This window comes from Bipolaris sorokiniana (assembly GCF_000338995.1).
Source record: "Bipolaris sorokiniana ND90Pr unplaced genomic scaffold COCSAscaffold_18, whole genome shotgun sequence".
In the NCBI taxonomy this organism is placed as follows: Eukaryota; Fungi; Ascomycota; class Dothideomycetes; order Pleosporales; family Pleosporaceae; genus Bipolaris; species Bipolaris sorokiniana.
In genome coordinates this window covers 606225-631654 of record NW_006911912.1, presented here as the reverse complement: position 1 = coordinate 631654, position 25430 = coordinate 606225, and the positions used below count along the sequence as shown (strand labels likewise).

The 25430-nt window shown below is 51.6% G+C and overlaps 11 protein-coding genes across 11 annotated transcripts; 7 read left to right on the top strand and 4 right to left on the bottom strand.

Moving 5' to 3' along the window:
* Positions 1-205: 205 nt before the first annotated feature.
* COCSADRAFT_41562 (uncharacterized protein) lies at positions 206-1539 on the top strand. Its single transcript, XM_007707060.1, has 3 exons — positions 206-688; positions 756-1170; positions 1249-1539. Exons 1-3 carry the CDS (start codon positions 397-399, stop codon positions 1313-1315), a joined length of 774 nt encoding a protein of 257 aa, XP_007705250.1. The 5' UTR covers positions 206-396; the 3' UTR covers positions 1316-1539.
* Positions 1540-1897: 358 nt separating this feature from the next.
* Positions 1898-2414, top strand: COCSADRAFT_262600 (uncharacterized protein). The gene has a single exon (XM_007707260.1). It carries the CDS (start codon positions 2027-2029, stop codon positions 2285-2287), a length of 261 nt encoding a protein of 86 aa, XP_007705450.1. The 5' UTR covers positions 1898-2026; the 3' UTR covers positions 2288-2414.
* A 589-nt stretch (positions 2415-3003) lies between these two features.
* COCSADRAFT_102279 (uncharacterized protein) lies at positions 3004-4110 on the top strand (the record flags this gene model as incomplete). The annotated part of the gene is made up of 1 exon (XM_007707259.1): positions 3004-4110. The coding sequence occupies one exon, from the start codon at positions 3004-3006 to the stop codon at positions 4108-4110; it is 1107 nt and encodes a 368-aa protein (XP_007705449.1).
* Positions 4111-4825: 715 nt separating this feature from the next.
* On the bottom strand, positions 4826-6669 carry COCSADRAFT_31149 (uncharacterized protein; the record flags this gene model as incomplete). Its single annotated transcript, XM_007707012.1, has 3 exons — positions 4826-5871; positions 5922-6260; positions 6324-6669. The coding sequence occupies 3 exons, from the start codon at positions 6667-6669 to the stop codon at positions 4826-4828; spliced, it is 1731 nt and encodes a 576-aa protein (XP_007705202.1).
* Positions 6670-7971: 1302 nt separating this feature from the next.
* COCSADRAFT_262596 (uncharacterized protein) lies at positions 7972-10054 on the bottom strand. Its single transcript, XM_007707258.1, has 2 exons — positions 9351-10054; positions 7972-9302 (listed from the first exon to the last, which is right to left on the bottom strand). The coding sequence occupies exons 1-2, from the start codon at positions 9949-9951 to the stop codon at positions 8422-8424; spliced, it is 1482 nt and encodes a 493-aa protein (XP_007705448.1). The 5' UTR covers positions 9952-10054; the 3' UTR covers positions 7972-8421.
* A 140-nt stretch (positions 10055-10194) lies between these two features.
* Positions 10195-12139, top strand: COCSADRAFT_41556 (uncharacterized protein). The gene has a single exon (XM_007707059.1). It carries the CDS (start codon positions 10218-10220, stop codon positions 11991-11993), a length of 1776 nt encoding a protein of 591 aa, XP_007705249.1. The 5' UTR covers positions 10195-10217; the 3' UTR covers positions 11994-12139.
* A 384-nt stretch (positions 12140-12523) lies between these two features.
* Positions 12524-14138, top strand: COCSADRAFT_165237 (uncharacterized protein; the record flags this gene model as incomplete). The annotated part of the gene is made up of 2 exons (XM_007707257.1): positions 12524-12572; positions 12619-14138. The coding sequence occupies 2 exons, from the start codon at positions 12524-12526 to the stop codon at positions 14136-14138; spliced, it is 1569 nt and encodes a 522-aa protein (XP_007705447.1).
* A 248-nt stretch (positions 14139-14386) lies between these two features.
* COCSADRAFT_31145 (uncharacterized protein) lies at positions 14387-15526 on the bottom strand (the record flags this gene model as incomplete). Its single annotated transcript, XM_007707011.1, has 2 exons — positions 14387-14547; positions 14599-15526. 2 exons carry the CDS (start codon positions 15524-15526, stop codon positions 14387-14389), a joined length of 1089 nt encoding a protein of 362 aa, XP_007705201.1.
* A 230-nt stretch (positions 15527-15756) lies between these two features.
* On the bottom strand, positions 15757-16727 carry COCSADRAFT_41553 (uncharacterized protein). The gene has a single exon (XM_007707058.1). It carries the CDS (start codon positions 16637-16639, stop codon positions 15902-15904), a length of 738 nt encoding a protein of 245 aa, XP_007705248.1. The 5' UTR covers positions 16640-16727; the 3' UTR covers positions 15757-15901.
* Positions 16728-17213: 486 nt separating this feature from the next.
* COCSADRAFT_153806 (uncharacterized protein) lies at positions 17214-20959 on the top strand. Its single transcript, XM_007707256.1, has 3 exons — positions 17214-17701; positions 17754-19948; positions 19997-20959. Exons 1-3 carry the CDS (start codon positions 17309-17311, stop codon positions 20754-20756), a joined length of 3348 nt encoding a protein of 1115 aa, XP_007705446.1. The 5' UTR covers positions 17214-17308; the 3' UTR covers positions 20757-20959.
* Positions 20960-22531: 1572 nt separating this feature from the next.
* COCSADRAFT_185509 (uncharacterized protein) lies at positions 22532-24352 on the top strand (the record flags this gene model as incomplete). Its single annotated transcript, XM_007707255.1, has 4 exons — positions 22532-22678; positions 22728-23114; positions 23165-23204; positions 23262-24352. The coding sequence occupies 4 exons, from the start codon at positions 22532-22534 to the stop codon at positions 24272-24274; spliced, it is 1587 nt and encodes a 528-aa protein (XP_007705445.1). The 3' UTR covers positions 24275-24352.
* Between the last annotated feature and the right edge of the window lie 1078 nt (positions 24353-25430).

Genomic DNA, 25430 nt, shown 5'->3' with positions numbered 1-25430 from the left:
CGGGCCCTCGCACTCTCAGAGCCCCGAGCCCCGAGCCCCGACACCATAAAAAAATCACGGGTAGTTCGGCCACTCTATGGATACGAACACCCGGTTCCGCGAACGATTGCGATGATGGCGAAGACATTGGCGCTGCATCGGGTGCTGGACCCTGAGATCGTGCAAACGTGAGCAAAATGACGTCTTTGATGCGCCGGACGCATGCGGCTCTGACACAATTCGCATAATATCTACTACTGCGTTTCCCCATCTGCAATAAGGGATTTCTTGTATCGCATTTACATACGAACAAAAGATACAATTCCCCGGAATACATACACATTTGTTAGGCTGGCTCACGTGACGCAAGACACGATACAGCATACACCCACAATCTTGAGGACTACATTCGTGAGCATGGGCAACACGCAATCGACGGTGCGCTATCTCGCGCCCGCATCTTTCATCTACGACTTTGCAGCGCAGCAATATGGCATTTTCTCTACGCCCAACATGTTGGATATCCATAACCGGAATCTGGCTGCTTTCTCACCATACCCATATTTCATCGGCGCCTTCTTTTTCCCCCAGCAAATCTTCCAGCTGGTGTGGTTGTGGAAGCTGTGGAAGCAGGATGGAAACGAGCAGGAGCGTGCCATGATGAACAAGTTTGCGTGGTGTTATAGTCTTGGAAACTTTTGCATCGGAAGTAAGTGTTTACTTTTAAGCCAAAAAGGGATTATGAAATAGGGGATTTTGCTAATACGGTTGGATAGCTTGGATGTTCTTCTGGAATGCGAATGACCTGGCGACGTCGAATATCTTTGTGATTATCAATACGTTGGTGCAGGTGACGTACATCTCGACGATGCTCGAGCCGCTGGATACACGATCAACGCCCAACTTTCTCACACACATTGTTGCAAAGACGTTTGCTGGTATTGGCGTGCTGGACCTCTTGCACAACACATCAGCCGCATACTATGTTGGTGTCGAGCCGAGCTCCCTCGTGCAGGTCGCGACGGGCATTGGTTTCGCCGCTGCAGCAAGCGTGAGCGACTGGATCTTTGGCGGCTGTCTGGTATATGATCTCGTTGCACTGTCTGTAGGACAAGAGGGCAGCTGGTCGAGGTTGCTGGGCGGATACGCAGCCATGACAGCGGGTATCGTGGGGTTCAAGAACTTCTTCTAGTAAGTATGCTGGTGCTGATGCTGATGCTGATGCTGATTTGGACGAATCGCATGCAGGGTCACGCTGACCGAGTGCAGTCCTCGATGGAAGGGCCAGACGCAAGGCGGATATTCGAAGATCGGAAATGGCGGTGATGATGCTTAGACATGGCATAGTCACGCGGATGCAGGGGAGATGCAGTACTTGACGATTCAATCCGATCCGATGCTAGGACATGTCATGTGTAGATTAGTTCCTGTAATAATATAAGCAAATGCCTGAACGTGTTGCTGTCGCGTGTTGAGGTTCATCGCGGGCTTCCTGATGCCACATGTCCCCCAATCCATGGCGACATGACTTCCACTTTGGGTAGAGGGTGGTATTCTTGTTACGTTTCGGAGGGGGGATCTTAGTGGTGTTTATTAGTAGACGGACGCGCCATGGGGCCGATGACGGAGGAGCCGCAGCGCATCTACGCGCTATTGCGGCCATGGACCCCGTCGATCGTCGTTGATATCTCTGTGCGATGCGACGATCCAGCTCAAAGTCGCAAAGTCGCGGAGTGGGAGCCATTCAGCATGTCGCGGGGCTGAAGTGGGCCGGGGATCAGATCCATGACCAAGCCCCCCCCCCCGCGAGCGGCGGCAAGCGGCAACAGGCAAGCCCAAGCGAGCTGAGATCGCGTGCCCACCCCCAGCCGCCTCGAGGACCCCGAGGTGGGTGGAGATAAGGCTTATCTTTCACTCATGACACTGCACCCGTTCAAGTCACGCCTCTCCTGGGGCGTCCGTCGTATCCCTTCCGCATGGCCTAGCCGCAGCTAACGACGCTTGTCCTATTCTTACCCCCGGCATCAGTCATGCGAGCCCGCCGGGGATGCGCAGTTGGAGGCAAAGAGCTCTCTATGAGCCCGAGTGGGCCATGGATGACTGTTACAGTCTCCCCTTGTCCTCGACGTTGACCTCTCTTATCTTTCTGTCCTCGTGCTCTCTATTCCTTTCCACGTTTTGCAACAATTGCTGTGCTTCGTTTTGCTACCGTAAAGCACCTCTCGCGTCTTATCAGCAGCCCATCGGATCTAACAACGTCACCGCGCCGAGCACTGGAACGCCGACTTGTAACGGACGACTTCATTAGGCGAGTCGCGAGAGTTTAGAGTTGCATGTTCTCCTGGGCCTTTGTGATTACTCGTCGCTGGTTGCCTCTGCGCTGAATCCAGCCTCTGACCATTTCTCCCCCACTGCCGAGGCGCGAACAAGAGCGCGAAGAAGAAGCAAGTACGAGAGGAAGAACAGGCCGGGAAACGCGTTCCAAACCCTAAATACAGGACCTACAGCCCAAGAAATATACACTGCGCCCTTCGTCGACTTCTACCATACTTCTATGGCACCATGCCACCCTACCTATCCCCCTTGCATATAGCGAAGCCCTCGTTACCGCCGAGCTGCGAACCTGCCAACGCGTTCCTCTACCACCTCTCAGCCACATTCCATACATGCATACCTACGAACCTCGCACTTATCTCGACGCTCCTCGGCACGTGCAGTATCATATCGTGGCTATTCGCACAGCTACCGCAAATATATAAGAACCACAAGCTCAAGTCAACTTCGGGGTTGAGTGCCTTTTTCCTAACGGAATGGCTGTTGGGTGACTTGACAAATCTTCTAGGGTGCCTGTTTACAGGGCAGGCGTCTTGGCAGATCATCATTGCAGCGTACTATGTTTTCGTAGACTGCTGCCTGTGCGGGCAGTGGGTGTGGTATGAGATGCTACACCACGGACGGCCCCTACGCCCCATCTGGGGCCGATGGAGCAGTTCTCCAAGTAGCAATCCAGGAGCAGGTGGTTCTATGCACCAAGTTTTGGAAGGCATGGGCATAGGCAAGCCAGCGAATACGGTGGATAAAAAGGACAGCACCAAGGGGAGCACGCCGCAGGACGTACCACAATCAGGCCAAAAGGACGTATTCAGGATCCCCAACTTTGCGCGGTCTCCGAACCCAGCCAAAGAATCATGGCAAGGCACTCCTCCATCCAGCGCATCTCCAAACCCACATGTCCGCCGCGTAGCAGCCTCAAGCCCACCCATGCCCTCTCCAAAAACAATCATCTACATAACCCTCCTCATCGCCGTCCTCACAAACCCCACAATCGCAAAGCCAATCTCCCCTTTTGCTCCCGGTCTCGCCCGCCCCCGCAGCATCTCCCACACAACCACCACCACCACCACCATCACCACCATGACATCCACCGACAGCGCCGCCCTCGCCGGCAAAATTTTCTCATGGATGAGCACCTTCCTCTACCTCGGCTCCCGCCTCCCCCAACTCTACATGAACCAAGTCCGCAAATCCACCGCTGGCCTGTCCCCCGCCCTCTTCGCCGCCGCCTTCTTCGGCAACCTCTTCTACTCCTCCTCCCTCGCCACAAACCCCTGCGCCTGGCACGATTTCGCACCCGGTCAAGGCGCCGGCTGGGTCGGCCCCGAAGGCAGCGTGCGTGAAAACTGGATTCTACGCGCCTCTCCCTTTTTTCTAGGTGCCGCAGGCGTACTCCTCATGGATGCGGCTGTAGGCCTCCAGTTCTGGTTCTTCGACGATGCGGTTCCCCCACGCGGTAGATCGCAGTTTCCGCGCGACGACGAGGTTGTGATTACGGTTGATGAGAATGGGAAGCTTGTTCGTAAGAGTCTGCACTGGCGGAGGGTTAGTGGGTGGATGAGGGGTTGGGCGCCTGCTGTTAGTGTCGCGGCGACTCCGAATGTGAGTCGTGCGGTTACGCCGATGGATTCGCCGCGCGATGCTAGTCCTGCAAGTAGTGTGGGGAGTGCGGCGAGTAGTAGTCAGAGCATTCCGATTAAGGGGCGCGGCAATGCGTTGGATGAGGCGAGGGCGTTGCTGGGAACGAGTAGGCATGCTAGTCCGAGGAGTTATGGGGCCGTGGGGAGTCCCAGGTAGATGAGTATATGCTTGATATATTGGAGTACTAAGCAATTTTTCTGGCTGCTTTGTTTTTTTTTGCGTATAGCATTATATATGATGCTAGACGTGCGGGTTTCCTTTTATCTTCAGAGGCATATTGTTATCGTGCATACAATCCATCTACTAGTAGGCGTTTTTTTGGACGGTTATCATTTACACGGGAAATGACTTGGCATGATATTCTGGTGGATCGATAGAAGAGTAGCATCTACATTATGCATTTACATCAAATTGTACCTTCTTCATCACTTCCAAACAGCAGCTCTCGTCTAGCGAAAAGATACTCTATCATTCAGACAACGACCACATCTAAAACTACAACTACAAAGACCCTAATCAGAAAGAAAGAAAGAATCCGAAAAAAAGAATCTTAGACGGAATAGAGTTAAGAATAGGAAAGGGAAAACGCCGAGATCAAGCAAAACATGAGAGATGATGAAGAAGAAAAACGGTAATTTGTATAAGCAGCCAGAACCCAGAGAGACACCCCGGAAAGCCCGCCACTACTACCTAGGTATCACACCCTTATACAAAGACATGACTAGTTGTAATCGTACAGAGAAAGCCGGGAGGGGGATATATGTGTGTATGTGTGAATGTGTCTATACAGCATGGCAATCCTGCCTTTTTTGTGCGAGAGAGAGAAGAAAGAGAAAACAACAACGTTTCGATGTTAGACCGCTCAGCAGCTCTAAACACGCGAGACGTCACGGCCGAAGATTTTGGCCTTTGCCCAGTCAAGCATGACCAATATCCTGTTGCGGGTGCTGAAGCACATGCTGAGGTAGGCAGAGCGCCAGAAAATGTAGGTAATGGTACCGCCGGATGCGATGTTGCCCGCGAACCATGAGATATCAGCAACAGCCTTCTCGGAGCCAATGTAGGCGAGCGAACCCTGATGAGAGTACTCAAATGGACCAATCGACTTGATTCTCCTCAGCCTTTGCTGCAGAGCCTTGATCTCACCAAAGACCTTGTCGCGGGCCTCCTTGCCGGGAGCCTTTTCTTGGGCAACAGACAACTCGGCAAGCTGACTCTCGATTTCGGCAGTCTTGGCCATGTTGTTGAACATACGGGCAAGGAAAGCACCCTCTTGAGCAGCAACCTGAGCAGTGGGGGCGTAGTTGGCGACGGCGCAGTCACCAACAGCCCAGACGTTCTCGGCACCCTTGACAACGAGGTACTCGTTTACGGCAAGACCACGGCGCGAATCTTTTTGAGCGGGGATCTGGTTGATCAAGTCCTTGACAATGGGGCGGAGAGCATTACCGGTGGCCCAAACAAGGAGACCGTAGGGAATCCTCTCAAGCTGCTTCTTGCCATCAGGGCCAGTCGACTCGGCCTCAATGTACTTGTCCGTTACGTTCTTGACCATGGTCTTTGTGCGGATATCGATGGTCTCCTCCTTGAAGGTCTTCTCCGTATAGTCGATGAGCTGCTTGGAGAACATGGGAAGGACGTTGGGCAGCGCCTCGACGAGGGTAACCTTGAAGTTATCCTGGATCTCGGGCAACCACTTCTTCAGATCCGAGTGGAAGAAGTCCTGGAGCTCTCCGGCAAACTCGACACCAGTAGGACCGCCACCGACAACAACCATGTGAAGCAGGCGCTTCTTCTCCTCCTCAGACTGGTCCTTGAATGTAGCCGTCTCGCAGCAATCCATGATACGGTTTCGGATGCGCTGAGCATCGCCAACCTCCTTCAAGAAAAGACCGTTCTCCTTGACACCGGGGATACCTAAGTCAATTGTTAGCCAATAGTCGGACTTGACACAACAACCAGCGTACCAAAAGTGGCGTTCTCAGCACCGACACCAACAACCAGCATGTCAAAGGGAACCTCGGTCTTGGAGACATCACCCTTGATATCCGAGTCGTCACTGATGTAGATGACCTTCTTCTCGTAGTCAATCTTGGTGGCTTCTGCCTCGTAGTACTTAACCTGGGCCTTCTTGTGGCGCAGGAAGTTGCGGATGGGCTCCATGATGGAGCGGTGCTCAATGGTGCCGACGGTGCAGGAAGGGAGGAGCGGGGTGAAGAGGAAGTAGTTTCGGGGCGAGACGACAACGACATTGTAGTTTTCCGTGTCGAGTTTCTTGAGCAGGGAGACAGAGCCCCAGCCGGTACCTGTTCCGCATAGTTAGTCAGGTGCTCGCTGCACAAATGGTGTGGCACTAGCAGGCTACTTACCAAGGACGACAAGAGTCTTCTTGCTGGGGTCGGGCGGCGGCTGGTCAGCGGGGTTGCGAGTCTCATAGATGCCGTATCCGATGTATGCTAGGCCGGCAATGGCGGAGAGCTGGGTGAGGCGATACGACCAACGCAGGAGGCGGAACCGCTTGGGCTTGGGGGCGCTTCCAGTTGACTGCTGGCGGACAGACTGGCGCAAGACAATCTGATTCTGCGTAGGGCGGGGAGTCCATCGCGCTCTGCTGGCGATGAGTGACGGGCGGTTGGTGGTGAAGGTCCTGCGTCCGGCCTGCTGGACCTGCGACAGCACATTGGCAGCGGCGAGGGGCCTCATTGCGGGTGCCATTGGGAAGAGCAGAGAGACTGTGGCAGGGGACCACAAAGTCAATTGCAGAATGAGAAGAGGATTAAAGATGTGAAAAGGGCGGCGGAGGGCGAGAGAGGCGGGCAAGGCGCTGATGATAATGACTTGTGGTGCCCTGGGAGGGAGTCAACTTTTTCTTAGCGATGACGAACGACCGGCGTACCGAGTCGCCTCGCACTGGCCCTTTGCTTGTGCGCCAAAAGATAAGCCTGTCGTCCCAATCACATCATTTGCTGCCCGCGCCCACGCATTCACACGCCCACTCTCCCGCGCAAGCAATTGCTGCCTCTAGGCCCTGGAGATTATTTTCGTCCCTCATCCCATCCCATCCCATCCCATCCTTAATCCCGCGTTCTTTGCAGTCGAATCGAGCCTGCGGATCCGGTCTCGCTTGCGTTCCGCCGCCGGCCCTCTCCCCTCTCCCCTCTCCCCTCCTGCGCGCCTCAGAGGCAACTTTGATCAACCCGAAATCTTCCATGGCGAAAAGCCGCCCAGCATTTCCTTTTCACCTGTTTTATTCAGCGCGCCATGTTCTGCAACTCCGCTGGCCCGGTGGCAGATTGCCGAGCAGCATTTCCCACCGGGAAGGGTAGGGTTGGACTGTGTCCTCGGCGGCTGCGCTGTCTGTCAGCCTCAACGCCCTGCATTTCGTCGGGTGGGCCAAAACGAAGCAAGAATTTTGTGGGCTACGGCCATTGTCCCCTGGCCGCCAGTGGGGTCTGCCGTTCCTTTTCAATGCGATCCCATTCAATAAATTTACCGGTGGTACATTTGCAACGCGTTCAAGACGCGGTACTTAAGTACAAGTGCATCGCTCTTGGCACTACTAGCTAACACAAGCAATACATGTACCATGGTAAACATGCTTAATGGATTCTACCTTAAATCACATCTCAACAAACTAACATGTATGCACATGTATGTAACTATAAGCTGGAAGACGCCAAGCAAGGATGCTGGAAATGATGACGATGACCATCCCTCTACCCCCGCTCGCAGAATACTCGATACAGTTTAGGCCCCAGATTCATAATACAACACATGTAGCGGACGCTGCGGATGTCAAGCAAAAGCAATAGGTCCCAGTGCATATAAATTCAGATCTATCTTACTTCGGAAATATCTCCCCTCACCAGCTCTTCTTGAACCTCTCAAGTCCAAATACCTCACCATGCCTCACGCAACAGCAACCGTAAACGGCGTCCTAGTCGCCGAAACAGACTCGTACGAAGTCGTTGACGGAAACATCTATGTCTGTCCCCCTCTTCCTTCTCACCACTAGTCTTTCTTTCTGCTTCATCAACCGAAACTAACAAATTACCCGCAAATAGTTCCCACCAACCGCCATCAAGCAATCTCACTTCAGCCCTACAAGCACAAAAACGCACTGTCCCTACAAGGGAGAAGCAAGCTACTACACCATCACGACCAACAAGACCGAAGTCAAGGACGCAGCATGGTACTACCCGGAGCCGCTCGAGAGCATGAATAAGATCAAGGGGTATGTCGCTTTTTACAAGCGCATGGCGGATATCAAGACAGAATAAGGCAACACGTATATAAGAAGAAATATCCATTGTTCATAAGAACCTTTCCTCCCTAGGAAAAGGGAGATAGTAACATGTCAAGCTTCCGCAGAGGCCCTTTTCCCTTGAACCCCATAAAACGCCGTAAAATGCTCATGAAATCGTCGTTAAACCCTCCAAGAAACAGCAGAAAGAACATGCGAGATATTTACGCATCAACCCCCATCATAGTATCATCCCCATCGACCCCCACACTCGGCTGCTCAATCATCACACCCCTCCCCCTCCCCTGCAGCAACTCCCTCCTTACCTCCGCACTAATACTCCTATGACCCCTCGTAAGCAACAAGTCCAGCAACGCCTCCCTCTGATCCTCAGTGATATCGTTCCTATATCTCTGCGCAAACGCCAGCAAACACTGATGCCAAATCACTGGCAGTTTCCCCGTGTTACCCAAGTCGCCAGCTACGGATTCCGTATCCATGGCATCAGCGCTGCTAGCGCCTACGCCACGGAAGCGCAAGAAGTGGAAGACGAGGGCGTCGATGACTTTGTAGGGGAGCGCGTATTTCTTTTCGAGCAGTGTTTTGATGAAGATGTTGCAGGGGCCTGCGGCATCGGGGTCCGATGACATTTGCTCGGCGGCGATTTCGCAGAGGCGGTGGAGAGCGGCTGCGGAATGGAGGACGGGGACGGAGATTTTGGCGACGACAGAGGCGACGATGACGGCGTCGCGTTGTGTGCAGGAAATATCGGTGAGCATGGGGAAGACGATGCCCTTGAAGAAGGCGGAGGGCTTGTATAGGGCTTTCTTCAGGGCGTTATACAGGTGCACGTTTAGCTTGTGGGTTTCGCGGATGTTTTGTTGGACGAGCGGGAGGAGGATGGTGTTGAGGAAGATTTGGGCGGTTTGAGGCTTTGCAGATATGAAAATGCGGGTTGCTGCGTAGGTTGCGTTGGGGGTCCAGTCGTCGGGACGAGTGATGGCAACGAGGGTTTCCCAGGCGGGGATTGTGGGGAGGATCTTGAATGGCTTGGGTAGCTTGCCGCTCTTGTAGCGGCTCAGGATGAGGCCAATTTTGGAGTATACTGTATATGCTTAGCAGTGTAGCGGAAGGTATAGAGTGTGCATCGTACCTTCAACAACCTTGGCGGGTAGTTCAATGGCATCTTCTGGAGCACCGCCGCCTTGAATTTCTGGGTGCTGCACTTCGCCTCCGGCCTCGTGTGCGGCGATCTTCTCGAGAATGAGTGCAGCTAGATCTGTGCCTGGTCCTGAAGGTTGCGCTTCTTCGCCAGGCCATACAATTGGGTTGTCGTCAGTTGGGATGAATTTGTTCCATGCCGCCAAGTCATTCGCATCAATCTCAACTTCCTCGACCTCTTCGTCATCGTCGCCCCACGCTTCGTCGTCATCCTCTGCGTGCACTACGTCTTCCTCGATCATGTCATCTTCTCCCATGCGTGTCTCAAAGTCAAACGCAGGGTTGGCCTCTCGTGGTCTCTTAGCCTTGGTTTCTCGTGCATCCTCCTCTTCCAGCTCTCGGCCAATCTCCAAGATTTTGCGCGAGCTCTTAGAGTCTACATATTTCTGCTCCTCTTCGTCGTCCTTGTCGCCCTTGCTGCGCTTTTGTCGCTTTTGCGCCTTGTTCTTCCACGGGTCTGAGGGCGCATATTCTTCGGCTAGAGGGTTGTGTCGCTGGTCGCGCACGCCGGGCGACTTAGGTGCTTTCGGCATGATGGGTCGATTCTAGGGATTCTCAAAGGAGGGCACTTTAAGAGAGACTGGAGCCTTTGCAGAGTTGCGGAATATTACTCGGCGTGCTATTGGCAAGTCGGCTCGTGGAAATTTAGAAAAGTTGCAGCGGCGGCGGAACCAAAAATTTGGTGGGGGTTCGACTTTTGCGTCTAAACGGCCCGCCGTAGGAGCTGCACGTCTCCACTCGCCCATGGTCGCGACTTGGATTAACGACACCGCAATTGCAATTCTACATTGTTTCCACCATGGCCGACTCACACCCTCCCTCACGCTCAAACACTCCCACAATCGTGCCCCCAATGCGGCGCCCGATTGAGGGAGACAATGCGCCCGCCGTCTCGTCTCCCCTCAACCCCAACCCCGATGCTGCGGCGCGTCCAAGACCAAAGGCGCCGGCACGCGAGCAGCGAGAGAAGCGCGAGACGATCAAGAAGCGTGAGGCTTCGGCTTCAGCGCGCCAGAGCACCCCAAATGCCAATACTAGCACAAAGTCGAAGAAAGAGCGGTCGACAGCCGATTCACCTATGAGGTATTCGATTCCCGAGCCCAGGCCGTCCGACTATGAAGCCCCCAAGGACAGCACCCTGCTCTCCCACGAGCCGAATCCCATGTACGCGCCAGACGGAGTGACGGAGCTCAAAAAACCGCACGATATTGCCTGGAACAAGAGGGGTTACAAGTATACGCATTGCGTTGCCGATCCGCTCTTTCGTCACAAGCAGTACTACCGCCAGAGCGACTCCAGGCCGTACGGGCCGAGGATGAGCCACGAGGACTGTGACCGGTGGTTTCACTTCGACAACAGCGCTACCATTGTTTCCCAAGAGAAAGGCTGGCGCATGGGCAGAGGCAATGTAGTTGCAAGAGAAGGCAGAATATACTACGAGGTCAAGGTCTTGCGTGGCATACCTGAGCATGGCCCCAAAGATCCCGTTGACCCAAACACCGGTGAGACTAAGCCTGGCCCACATGTGCGTATGGGTTGGGCACGGAGAGAGGCGCCTCTAGACGCACCTGTTGGTTTCGACGGCTACAGCTATGGCATCACTGACGCACGCTTCGAAGCCCAACACCGATCGCGTGCCTCCAAGATCTTCAAGCCGCTGCCAAAGAATGCCAAGAGCAAGCACATGAAGGCCAGGCCACCCCACGGCAAACCTATGCCTGTCGAGTATGTTGTAGATCAGCATGTTCAAGAAGGCGACGTCATTGGCCTCGAGATTCAACTACCCTCTATATCCATGCACCGCAAAGTTGTCGAGGGCATCTATAACCCGGCCGTAGATCTAGGAGACGGCTTCGATACTGTCAGCAATCAAGACCCATTCGACCGGCCTATCGACATCATCCGTGACCGTATACCAGTCCCCTACAAAGGCAACTTTTACTTCGAGCAACTAGACTACCAAGTCACTAAGATGGTTGAGGCCTATCACGACCGCGGCCCCGTTCCCAAGATACACCCTTCGCCAAACCATGAAGATGTCAGTGTGCGATCATTGCCACATTCGCACATCAAAGTCTACAAGAACGGGCAAGAAGTAGGTATTGCATTTGAAAATCTTCTAGCTTTCCTTCCCCCAGCAAGTATGCCATCAGTCGAGGCAATCAAGGCTGGCGCGCGTCCCGGCTTCGACGACGGCATGGTAGGCTACTTCCCAGCTATTTCGCTGTTCAATGGGGGTGTCGCTCAGGTCAACTTCGGTCCGGACTTTTGGTGTCCACCCGAGGAGATGGTCAAGCAACGAGAGCAAGACACACAGATGGCGAATGGGGAGACAGTCGAGCAACGTGTCCCAGAGGGTCGCAGACTCCGTGCTATTGGTGAACGCTACAAGGAGCAGATTGCTGAAGACATTGTCTGGGATGTCATTGACGAGGTCGACTTCTTCACCCAAGACGGCGGATGGGACTACAAGGGCGAGGCTCCTCAAGACGTGACCGGCAAGTCTACGCCTCGGGCACGTGGCTTTGCGAATCCGGATGAAAACCTTGGTGTTGAGGTTGGCAAACGGTATTAATGGTGTAATGATAAAGAATGCTGGGAGCAGTTGCAAAATGTTAGTTTCAGCAAGGCGCATAGGTATACCCAAATATCATTTCCTGATACTTGCGAAAATCAGCATGCGGTTATGCAGAGCAGCTACGTATTTCACGCCATCTTGCCATTGTCTCGAGGAGATTTTCCTCAAAATACAAACTGGCGCTAATCGCCACGTCATTCAATTGGTACAATAACTGGAGCCTAGAGCATGAACTCACACGCATAGCCTAGTCATACGCCCTACGCTCATCTCGTATGTGGCAATAATTCCGTCTTTCGAGGGTTTAACCTCTTGTGGTAATCAGCGCGGAATTACCGACATCGGCATTTGAGTACTTAACATCACTAATTGACTGATATCCACATGCTAGACGGATCCCACTACAGTTCTAGCCCTTTTTTGATAGACACTTATAGATATAAGAAGCGGTGGTCGTATCTGTTTTTTTGTTGTTGGCTATCTGATCTTTCTGGTATATCTTATTACAACGTCCAATCTACCCCACGATGGATTCTTCACAGTTCCGAAAGGCGGCAAAAGGAGCCATTGACGAAAGTACGCATATCAGTCTTCATCTATAACCCTGGCTGACATCAATTAGTTGCACAATACTATGACACACTAGAGGAACGACCAGTCCTGCCCGCTGTCAAACCCGGCTATCTCCGCCCTCTCATCCCATCCTCAACCCCAGAAGAAGGCGAGCCATGGGAAGCCATTCAAGCAGACATCGACCGCGTAATCATGCCGGGCCTTACGCACTGGCAATCCCCCAAATTTATGGCCTTCTTCCCCTGCAACTCATCCTTCGAAGGCATGTTGGGTGAAATGTACAGCGGAGCCTTCAATGCTGCGGCCTTCAACTGGGTCTGCTCGCCCGCCATCACTGAACTCGAAACCGTCGTTATGGACTGGGTCGCCAAGCTCATCGCCCTACCCAGTGACTTCCTTAGCGACGGCGAAGGTGGAGGCATCATCCAAGGCACCGCCAGCGAAGTCATCCTCACCGCGCTCGTCGCCGCCCGTGAACGCATCATCCGCCGCAAACTCGGCGACATGCCCGAGGGCGAAGAAAGAATCGACGCCGCAGCAGATATTCGCAGCAAACTCGTAGCTCTCGGCTCTGAACACGCGCATTCTTCAACCCAGAAAGCAGCAGTCATAGCAGGCACGCGGTTCCGCACTGTTCCCGCACCTAAAGAATCAAACTACAGTGTCACCGCCGCCGCCCTCCGCAGCACAATCGAAGCCTGCCGCGCCAAAGGCCTCGAGCCGTTCTACTTCACCATCACCCTCGGCAGCACGGGTACCTGCGCCATCGACGATCTCGCAGGCGTCGCGCAGCTCGCACAGGAGTACCCCGATCTCTGGATCCACGTCGACGCTGCATACGCCGGTTCGGCGCTCGTCTGCCCCGAATACCAGTATCTGTGCCCCCCAATCGCATCGTTTGACTCGTTCAATTTCAATCTGCACAAGTGGCTTCTTGTGAACTTTGACTGCTCTGCTTTCTTCATTAAGAAGAGGAGGGATCTCATGGATACGTATTCCATCACCCCGAGTTACCTGCGGAATCCGCACTCGGACCAGGGTCTTGTGACTGATTATCGCGACTGGCAGATTCCGCTTGGTCGCCGGTTTCGCAGCTTGAAGGTGTGGTTTGTACTCCGGAGCTACGGAGTATCGGGTCTGAGGGCGTTCATACGCAAGCATGTCGAGTTGGGTGTGTATTTTCAGAACCTGCTCGAGCAACGGAAGGATCTTTTTAGAGTGGAGACTGAGGCGGCGTTTGGACTGGTGACTTTTCAAGTTAAGCCCAAGGCCGTAGCTGAGCAAGACGGCAATGCGGGTGTGGCGGCGAATCGACCTGACCCCAGCCATGGGACGCTGCAGAATGGGTTCCAGGGCGATGCTGAGGCGCAGTATGCTGAGATGGTGAATCAGCGGACAAAGGAGGTGTATGAGAGCGTTAATAGTAAGGGGGATTTCTTTCTTACGAGTACGGTGATTGGGGGGAGGTATGTAATTCGTGTTGTTAGTGCAACGACTAAGAGTGAGGAGAAGTGGATGAAGATGTTATTTGAGGAGTTGATGGAGGTTGCTGAGGGGAAGACGACATGAGGGTAGTCGGATGTGTTATGATTAAGCTAGTAGTAGAAGTATAGATATACGCTTTCTCTTGTCTATCGCAGTGTATATGCAGTCAACCAGGTTCGAAAATAGCTGGGACCACTATAAGACGAGCTCCGTATATTGATCAGGGTTCAAATTTTTATTTGTCTGCAATAGTTGAATAAATTTGTAGACCAGGTATCTCATAACTCTCGCGCGGAAAATTCCACTGTAGATCATTGTAAATAGTGAAATTATCAGTCAAGCCGCAGTATCCTCACTGCGTTGCCACCAAGTACATCTTGAGCTTTCTTGTCATCCTTCTCAAACGCCTTCGATATAGCGCCATAATTCGCATTGACGCTATGCCACTCCTTTGCATCTTCTTCAAGCGGTGGGAAGAATGGGTGATCAGTACCTAGTCACTATTAATCTCGCGCCCAAGCAACATCGTGATATATTCACTTACCAAACAGCAGCCTGTCTGACCCCGATGCATCTAGTGCCGCCTTCAATCCTACTTCCGAGTAGATGACTGCGTCAAGGTAGATGTTCGTCTTCAGTATGTCCCACACGTCTCTCCTGTTCTGCGTCTTGCCATGCTTCTTCAAATGTCCATCATGCAAAATACACGACTCAATCCTTCCAGCCAAAAACGGCAGTGTACCTCCAGAATGCGCAAGCAATACGCTGAGCTTTGTGAACCGGTCCCAGACTCCGCTCAAGAGCATTCTACTCACTGCAATAGTGGTTTCAAGGGGGAACCCAAGTGCCAATGGTAGCACATGGCCGTATTCGCTCGCACGGGGACCGTAGACCGAAGAAGGAAGACCGTAGTGGGGGTGTAGGAAGATAAGTTGCTGGTGCTTCTCGAGCGCTGCATAGACGGGGTCAAGCTTCGCATCGTCTAGTCCCTGTCCCAGACCCGATGTGCCCATGATAACACCCCTAGCATACTTGAGGGTGCTCAGTCTCTCAATCTCAGCGGTTATAACCTCGGGTGAGGCAGATAAAGGAAGTGTGCCAAAGAAGTACAATCGTCCGGGATATTGCGAGCATTGGTCGTTGACGTCGTCATTGATCTTCTTGGCCGCCTCTCCCGCCTCTTCAGCAGGTAGAAAGTCAAGCCATGGGTTCGCTAGTGAAATGACTGACTTGTCAATCTTGTGGAGGTCCATAAATGCTATCTTCTCCTTGATCTCGTAGTACTCTTGGCCAATTGGGCGACCGCGCGAGGTGGACGGCATCGAGGGGTCATCTTCGCCTGGTAGGATGATCAGACGGGCAGAGTCCGGGGCGTCTGGGAATGTGCGAACATATGGAACGGTTGAGCGTGAGCGCAAAAGTTCCATGTATTTAGGGGGGTAAACATGAGTGTGAATGTCGACAATCGGCATGATTGCGATTGAAAACGCGTTTGTGCGCGTCAATTGCTGGGAAGGCGATAACTGAGCAATGGATTTTTTTCGCGTAGAATGTGACGAAGAGAACAAATGAAGTTTTGGACTAATTAATCATCTTGCATTCGAGATAGCGCTGGACAATTGACCCTGGCGGGGTAGCTTTGGGTTGCCCCACTACATAGCGCCGAGCATCCCACCTTCCCCAAGAGGCAAGGAACGATGGAGTCACCTTTTATGCTGTTGACGGAGATGGCCGCAGGAGAATTGGTCATTTCAGGGTGTCGTGATAAGCCAAAATGTGTACGTGTCTACAAAGGGGGTTTCCAGTCTTTCTTTCAGGGCAGCACTCAACAGCATGCAGTCATCCTATCAAGCGCGAGTCCTCAAGAAGAGGTTCGCTGGCTTGTCCCATGTTTTGAACTCTTCATCCACCTCATATTGGATGTCGCCAGTCCCTTCGTCCTTGAATCCTAGTCTCTGATACACTACTCTTCCCATAGCACTACCCTCTGTCGTACACTCCAGATCGCCTCTCTTCTTCGCTTCAGCAAGACCGACTTCAACAAGCTTAGCTGCAATGCCACGGCGTTGGTAGGCTGGATCGACTGCACATATATCCAGGGTAAAAATTGCAGGCGGGTTGCGTCCTGACTCCTTGACTTCGTGCATGTACGCAATGCGGCGCTTCCAAAGCGAGCGGAACACTTGAGTTGCAAAGCGTCGTTTCGTTTCGTCAAAGTTGGTAAGGGAAGCACTCATGTCGTCTGAGAAAGGATCACCGTAGCCTTCTACAAACGATAGTTGCCTCCAGATAGCCATACCAACAACTCGTCTCTCTCCAGGCCCATCTGGGTCGGGAAGAGTAGCCTTTAGATAGATGGCATTAGGCTGTCCATCCTTGTTGGTGGTGATAGACTGCCATTTCTCCATTAATCCTTTGGCGTGTTTTGCTCGTCCTTCTTCTGTATCCCACCCGGGGTTCATCAGCATCCAGACGGAGTCTTTTGCTTGACGCCCAAAAGCTTCGGACAAGCAATGTTGTGCCTGCTTGAAATCCCTTTCGGTCTCGAAAGGAGATATGACAACGTCATTGGTGTTGGAAGTCATGTTGAAGGTAGTGCAGAGGTTGTGTCTGTCGTATCGCGTTTGATCCAGCGTGTTAAAAACAGAGGTAAAATTTTACGTGTTTTCAAGTCGGCAGATGGAGTAGCCAAAATCAAGCTGCGATCTAATGACATAACTTAAAGCCGCGGGTCACGCCCGCACCCGGTGGGGAAGCTTGGCGGGGTATCTTGACGTCCAGAATATGCCGAATGAATGCTGTGGACGTAGAGATACACGATCAATCTGCTGTGAACATGGTTGGAAGCATCGAAGGTTCAGCCATACAAACCCACTACTATCAGACGTCCATAGTCATGATTAGCAGCTCAATTAGATATATGAAAAACGAGTATAGAAAACACCAAAATATCAGTACGAGTGTTATGATACGCTTGCTACATCTGCCAATCAACCTGTAGGGTGCTGAAGTATCGATTGAGAAGTGTAACGATAAGAGGACTCTCATCACGTGCAGACGGTGGGAGGAAATGACTAGCGTGGCGGCAATCAATTAGCAGGGATGACGCGCTCGCGCCTCGTACACGGTTCGCGTTCCCCTAGGCACTTTGTGCAACTACTCGACCCGACCCAACCCAACAACAAACACACCCTCTTTTTCCAACTGCCATATACCACTCTTTCGGGTTTTGTGTCTGTTGTTCATATATAAAGATGCCGGGTACAGTAACAAGAGCGCCGGCGAAACGCGCTCTCGCCGAGACGTCTAATACGCGCACCAATGTACAGACATCGCCCCGCTCCGCAAAGAAGTTGAAGTTCCAGGATGGCAAGAACAAGAGCAAGGCACCCGGGAAGATAGCCAACGGCTCGTTTAACCCGAGCCAGCCAGGCCCCAGTCAGTTCGAGGAGACATTAGAGAAAATGACACAGGACATGGAGACCCTCAAGAAGGAAAACACCGAAAAGGACCAGCAATGGGGACGGCCGCCATTGCCTCATGACTTCAGCGAGGTAACCAACAACCTCGTGTTCCAGCAAATTGAGGCTGAAGAGGGCGTGCTCCATGGGGGCAAAGCGACCGTTAAATTGTTTGGTGTGACAGAGGTAAGAAGCCACTAAATGCATACATCAAGCAATGCTAACAAGTATATTACAGACTGGTCACTCCGTCCTCCTCCACGTAACTGGCTTCCAACACTACTTCTACATCGCCGCGCCCGTCAACTTCCAACAGGCCGACTGTGAGCCCTACAAGATCTTCCTTGAAGCCGAATGCCAAAAGAGCTTCAACCAACACTCGGCCGTCATAGCGTCAGTGAAAATGTGCATGAGAGAGAACATTTTGCGCTTCCAGGGTAACCAAAAGAGCCCATACCTCAAGATCACCGTCACCGACCCCAAGTTGATCAACCGCGTACGCACGATGGTACAAAAGGGCAATACCAACTACAAGCGACTTTGGCCAGCTGGAATAGATGGTATCCTCACATTTGACAACATCGCTTACGTTTTACGATTCATGATTGACACAAAGGTCACTGGCATGTGCTGGGTTGAAGCCCCTGCCGCCAAGTGGAAGATGATCAATGCACGAGACCGGCACTCCAACTGCCAGATTGAAGGTCAGGTGCATTACGAAGACCTTATCGCCCACTCAACTGAAGGCGAGTGGGCAAAGATTGCCCCTCTTCGCATCCTCTCTTTCGATATCGAGTGCGCTGGCCGTAAAGGTGTCTTCCCAGAGGCAAATGTGGACCCTGTGATTCAGATTGCGAACGTTGTTACAAAATATGGAGACGACAAGCCCTTTGTCAGGAATGTCTTCTGTCTAGACACAGTCAGCCCTATCGTTGCGACGCAGATTCTGTCCTTCCAAGATGAGGGTGAAATGCTGATGAAGTGGCGCGACTTTCTCGACGAGGTCGACCCGGATGTCATCATCGGTTACAACACCAGTAACTTCGATTTCCCATATTTGCTCGATCGTGCCAAGCATCTGAAGCTCCAAAGGTTTCCATATTGGTCCCGTCTCAAGACGGTCCAGTCCAAGGTGGAGATATCCAACTTCTCCAGCAAGCAGATGGGGTCTAGGGATACCAAAACCACCAACACCAACGGTCGCCTACAACTAGACTTACTTCAGCTGGTCCAAAGAGACCATCAGCTTCGAAGTTACACACTCAACTCTGTATGCGCTCATTTCCTGAAAGAACAAAAGGAAGATGTACACCACAGCATGATTACAGAACTGTTCAACGGTGATTCCAACTCGCGAAGACGTCTGGCTGTATACTGTCTCAAGGATGCCTATCTCCCTCAACGTCTTCTCGACAAGCTTATGTGTCTGGTCAACTACACGGAAATGGCTAGGGCTACAGGTGTTCCGTTTAATTATATTCTCTCCAGAGGACAACAAGTGCGCTTCATCAGTCAGCTGTTCCGTAAGGCTCTCGAGCATCAGCTCGTTATCCCGGACCTTCCAAACCAAGGTGACACCGGCGACCAATACGAAGGTGCGACTGTCATTGAGCCTAAGCGTGGTTACTACAAAGAGCCCGTTGCTACTCTCGATTTTGCTTCACTATACCCTAGTATCATGCAAGCCCACAACCTATGTTACACGACGTGGCTGGACCGACAGACGGTGGAGAAGCTCAAGATGAAGAAGGATGAGGACTACATCGTGACTCCTAATGGAGACATGTTCTGTACCGCCAAAACGCGGAAGGGACTCTTGACGGAAATTTTAGAAGAACTGCTGAGCGCACGTAAGAAAGCAAAGAAGGAATTGGCGGTTGAGACGGACCCTTTCAAGAAGGCTGTGCTCAACGGTCGTCAGTTGGCTATGAAGGTCACCGCCAACTCCGTCTATGGTCTGACTGGTGCCACCAACGGAAAGCTACCCTGTCTTGCGATTGCCAGTAGTACAACCAGTTTCGGTCGTCAAATGATTGAAAGAGCCAAAGCCGAAGTCGAAGCCAAGTACAATATCGCAAATGGATACTCGCACGATGCAGAGGTCATCTACGGTGATACCGATTCGGTCATGGTCAAGTTCGGTACCACGGAATTGGCAGAAGCGATGAAACTAGGCGAAGAGGCGGCGAACTACGTGACATCGAAGTTTCTCAAACCCATCAAGCTGGAGTTCGAAAAAGTCTACTTCCCCTATCTCCTCATCAACAAGAAGCGATATGCTGGTCTTTACTGGACGAACCCCAACAAATGGGACAAGATGGACACCAAGGGTATCGAGACGGTCCGTCGTGACAATTGTCGACTTGTTCAAACCGTCATCGAGACCTCTCTCCGCATGTTGTTGATTGACCAAGATCCCGAGGGCGCACAAGAGTAAGTCAGCCAGCTTTGGAAAACATATTCCACGCTAACATGAAGCAGGTTCGTCAAGGAGACCATTGCAGACCTTTTGCAAAACAAAATCGATATGTCCAATCTAGTCATCACCAAAGCCCTTACGAAACAGGAAGACAAGGACGGCAAAGGTGGTTACGCCAACAAGCAGGCACACGTGGAACTTGCGGAGCGTATGAAGAAACGTGACGCTGGTTCAGCACCCGCTCTTGGTGACCGTGTCGCATATGTCATGGTCAGGGCTGCCACTGGCGCAAAGAATTTCGAAAAATCTGAAGACCCAATTTATGTTCTTGAGAACAACCTACCCATCGATACGCGTTACTATCTCGACAACCAACTCGCAAAACCGCTTGGCAGAATTTTCGAGCCTATTCTAGGCGAAAAGAAAGCAGCCTCACTCCTCACAGGTGAACATACACGATCTATCTCCGTCGCTGCACCCACCATGGGTGGTCTCATGAAGTTTGCAAAGAAGACACAAACATGCATGGGCTGCAAGAAGCCTCTTACCGCCGCATACGAAAAGGACGGTGCAGTTTGTGAGAACTGTCGACCTCGTATTCCTGAACTATACACCAAGACCCTGACCAAGGTCAGTGAGCTCGAGGTGCGTTTCTCTCGTCTTTGGACGCAATGTCAGCGCTGCCAGGGAAGTGTTCACTGTGAAGTCATCTGTGCGTCAAGAGATTGCCCAATCTTCTACATGCGCATGAAGGCGAGGAAAGATGTCGAAGATGCAGGCAAGGAGCTGGTGCGGTTCGACAAAGATGCCGCACTCTGGTGATGGCATGTTGTTCGCTCTCTATAGGAGCGAGGCGTTTTGGTGTTTTATAATGTATATCCACCTATATATTAATGGCGGTATACGGTTAAGGTTCAAAAAACATAGCGATATCCGTATGATCATGTTTAGTAATTACTGTTGTCATCAATCTACCTCGTACAGAATCATGGGAGTGGCGCTGCTGTCATCGATTTGTTCTCGGCATCCGGTAATTTGCTCCAACGTCGTGGTGACTATCGTTCTCTTGCTCTCTGCGGTTGCGTTCTACTCAGCGCGAGTATATTTGGTACAATGATGGTGCGGCACAAAGAGAGTAATCTTGAGATCTCATTGCCTGTTGAATCCAGATTTAGACTCTGATTCGTGCGGTTATGGAGAGCGAGGCTAGGATGACGATGGTGTAAGCGCGTGGGATTGTAAATCAATGCTTGCATTTCAGTGGTTAGAGTCCAGGACGTTATCGTCTGGGTCGTTTTGGCACATGGGTCCTGGGGGATTGAAGCACAGTAAGTTCATGCGTTCCTCTCACGGGTAACAAATACGGCTCGGCGTAGTATCGAAAGGAAGAAAGCCCGTAATGCTCTTGAGACATGACTTGGGCAGGACTGTAATCTTACATTGATGCACTCAATTGATAGTGGTTTTCAGGACCTAGACGAGAGATTTCCAACGAGCATGCCTTATATAACAGCAACTTGGTACTAGTTCTTGCATAGAAGATTTTAGTCGGCCTAGAAGGTGAAAAAAATCGTATACACAACGGTATGTGCATTATCCTATACACCAGGAACCCCTCGATAAGATGTGAATACTTACATGTCGAGTGGATCTTGTATGCCGCCAGAAACACAAGGTTTAGAAAGTGACCGCGATGCATAAGTATTAATGGTGCTCCGAGCGTTGCGCCGCGGATTCCGGAGGATGGGTGTTAATAATAGGGCCGTGCCGCGATTCCGCTGTGGGAGTTTGTTGAACCCACACCAGGAAGCTACGTACGTCCTACTACTACTTCTTTGGCTCGGCTTGTACTAGTCAAGTCAACGAAGCTCCTACGGCACTAACTCCATTTACCACCTGTTACAATTCCATCACAGCGCCGATATATTCGCATCTCCGAGTTCTCTTTCAGCTTACGTTATAGTAGGCCCGATACTCAATCCTTATTCGTCCGTCATCACTTGAATATTGTCGCGTTAGGGCTGACTATGCGGGTCTAATTTTGAACCACTCAAGATCAGAGAGTGAACAGTACGAGTCTCACCGATTTCTAGTAGAATGGGTCCGGATCAGCACGGAAATATACACAAGCTTTCAAGCTCGCAGCAACGTATGGATGTAAACTTCGAATCAGATGCTTGTTGGCGTTCCTTGCTACCAGATACGAAGAGACTACCAGGTCGGCGGGCACCTTAAACCCTGTAGCATGACGGCAGAACAACCGGCTACCTACCTCCCCTTGCCTTGGATCACACAGGTGTACCTATCTAGGGATAGCTAAACGTGAGACTGGACGGTTTAATTTACCCAATCAAACAACGCCCTCCGAGCATCTACAAAAGCTCGTTTCCGAGGTTTGCAGTCAGGTGATCTTACTAAAGTTATAACTACTCTAAAAAGAATGAAAGGGTGGTAATATTCCAATATTTCAAGGACGTTGCGGAATCTCCCTTGTCACCCCATAGTTTCCTGTGCCATCCTGCACGCTATTCGACCTTGTCATATTGTTGTCGTTTTGTTTACTCGGCAGGGTTAGCTTTGGCGCGCGTGTTACAAGTATGAAGTTGATCGTTTCAGTTGCCGCTCTGGCGGCACTGGTGTTGGCCGATGACAAGTTTATAACGGTATCAACCAATGGTGATAATACTGATGTTTCCGGTACACTGAAGATTGGAGCCAACACATTTAATCCCTGCTATCTAGCAGTAAGTAGCACTAACCAGCTGTTCTTGGGCTACGCTAACTACTCACAAGTGCGGTACGCTGAGGGGAGACTGCGGCAAAGACAAGGTCCTGTACCCGCTTGACGATGCTTACAAGAGCTTCATCCAATCGTACTGGGCTGCTCAGCAGAGGAGCTTCTCACCGGGATGTGTCTTCAAGCCTGAGACAGCCCATGATGTATCCGCTGCTCTCCTCATCGCCAGGCGTTCGGGCTGTCCAATTTCTACTAAGAGCGGTGGACACTCGGTAGTTCCAGGAGCATCCAACATTCAAAACGGCATCACCATCAGCCTTGAGAGGTTGAACAAGACAACAGTCTCCGCTGATAAGAAGAGTGTCGTATTGGAGCCCGGCCAGACATGGGGTCAAGTGTACTCTAAGCTGGAAAAGGACAACATTCAAGTCCTTGGTGCCCGTGTAAGACATGCTCCATAAAGGTGAACTATGCTCTGCTAACTATCATGTAGTTTGGTGCCGTTGGTGCTGGAGGATTTACTGTCGGTGGAGGTAGGGATTTACAGTACAGTATCACAATTTTCACCATGAGCTAACATGCAACCTCAGGCCTCTCCTACTACTCGAGCCAGTATGGCCTTGCGTGCGACAATGTCATTTCGTATGAAGTGGTTATAGCTAGCGGTGATATCATCAACGTCAGCAAGACTTCGTATCCCGACCTCTTCTGGGCTCTTCGAGGCGGCGGCAGCAACTTTGGTATCGTGACCAAGTTCACTGTAGCCGCTTTCGAGGCGAATCCACTCCTGTTTGGAGGCTCACGAATCTACACCAAGGAAGCTTTCCCTGCCCTCATCAAAGCGTTCTACAGCGTTAGCACCAACTTGGCAAAAGACCCAAAAGCCTTTCAAGGCCTATCATTTGGTTATGGCGGAGCTCAGCTTGGCAACGCAGCACAGCTTGATTTGGCCTACACTGAACCAAACCCCAACGCCCCTATCCTCGCCGAGTACAACGCAATCGACAGCAAGACCATTATTCAGAGCAGCGGAGAAAACGCGACGCTTGCCGCGCTCTCAACAAAAAACAGCGATCCGGACGGGCTCCGTCAAGGATCCCTAACCTGGACCTTCAAGCTGGACCAAAACCTCATCAGCACCATCAAGGACATTTTCTTCGAAGAGGTCTCCAGCATCGCCAACTCCAGTGCCAACCTCCCGTCCATATCCTTCCAGGACCTCTCCGCCACACTCATCCAAAAGACGACTTCCAACGGCGGAAACCCGCTCGGCCTAGACCCGGCCGATGGCCCTCTTACCGTTGCCCTTATGAACTTACGCTGGTCCGATGCCGCCGACGACGAGCGCATTCAAGCGTTTGCACTGAGGATCAAGCGTCATGCCTCTGCTGCTGCGCTCGACGCTGGAAAAGCTACAGACTACATTTACATGAACTACGCTGGCCCCACGCAAGATGTTATTGCTAGCTATGGCGCAGAGAATAAGGCGAGATTGCTGAAGATTGCGAGTAAGTATGATCCGACTGGTGTGTTTCAAACGAGGGAGCCTGGGGGTTTCAAGCTCGAGGGGGCCCCGAGTGATAGGAATAAGCAGATTAATTAGGTCTAATGGACGCGATACATAAGATGTGTGGTGACCAAGGACGTCACGTGAGAGGGCAAGGGTAAGGGTAAGGGTAGGGCACTCTAAACAAAATATAAGTCAATCATCAAATGACTCGTCTTCACTCCACATCCCCACCTCTTTGTTCCAATATTCGTATCATTCCATGCCCTCCGCTAAATCTGCACGACACATATCCTCGTTCTCTCGCTGTTTTATTATCACTAAGCTACACGCTCATAACTCGGTACAGCTTTGTGTATTCAGCCTCTTGCTTCTCTTCTCCGGAAGCACAAACATATTGATTCCATGAGCTACAAACTCCGTTTATGTGTGCAGGGTACACGTACTTTATATGTACCCTACCAGCAAATACAAAATATGTAAAGTTCCCTCATTCCACATGCCACTCGACTATCCATTTCCTTCACACTCCCCCCCCTTGGTATCATATCATTCTCCACAAGCCTGACCATCTAGCGCAGACACAACTTCCTATCTCATCAGTCAGCCAACAACGAAATAGTGGTTAAAGAAGGATGGAAGTACGGTTACATGACCGCACATCCCGGTCCTATCATGGGATTGCGCTGCAGTGTCTGCACACTAACGTGCTTGTCTTGAGCACCTTTGCGCGGTGTTGAAGTGGGGAAGGCGCGGGTGAGGGGTTTGATGGCGGTGTGTAGGGTGGCGATCATGGTGGTGAGGTGGAGGGGTGGGGTGGACAAGGAGGTAGAGAGGTAATGGGGTAGAAAAGGGAGGAGGAGGGTGGGCATTTTGAGGGATGATTGTGTGGGTTTACTGGATGGGTTGATTATGAAGTGGTAACGTTGGGTTGTTGAAAAGGTTGATGGTGAAGTGGTAAGGTGAGTTTTTGGAGAGGTTGATCGTGATGCGACCAAGTTGAGTATTTTGTAAAGATTGAAGTGGAATTTCGGGCCAGCCGATGGTTGATTAGTATGAATTTTTTTAGAGTTGATTTAGTTGAGGGAGGAAGAGGGAGAGGGGGGATGGGGTTTGGGGGGGTTAGATATAGGTATGGCGGTTGTATGCCTGTGCTAGGTATTGTTCTGCTTACCATTGTTGTATCTGTGGGTGACGTTGTGGTAGAAGTGAGTGTGTTTTTTCTAGATGGATGGACAGGGGTACTGGTAGT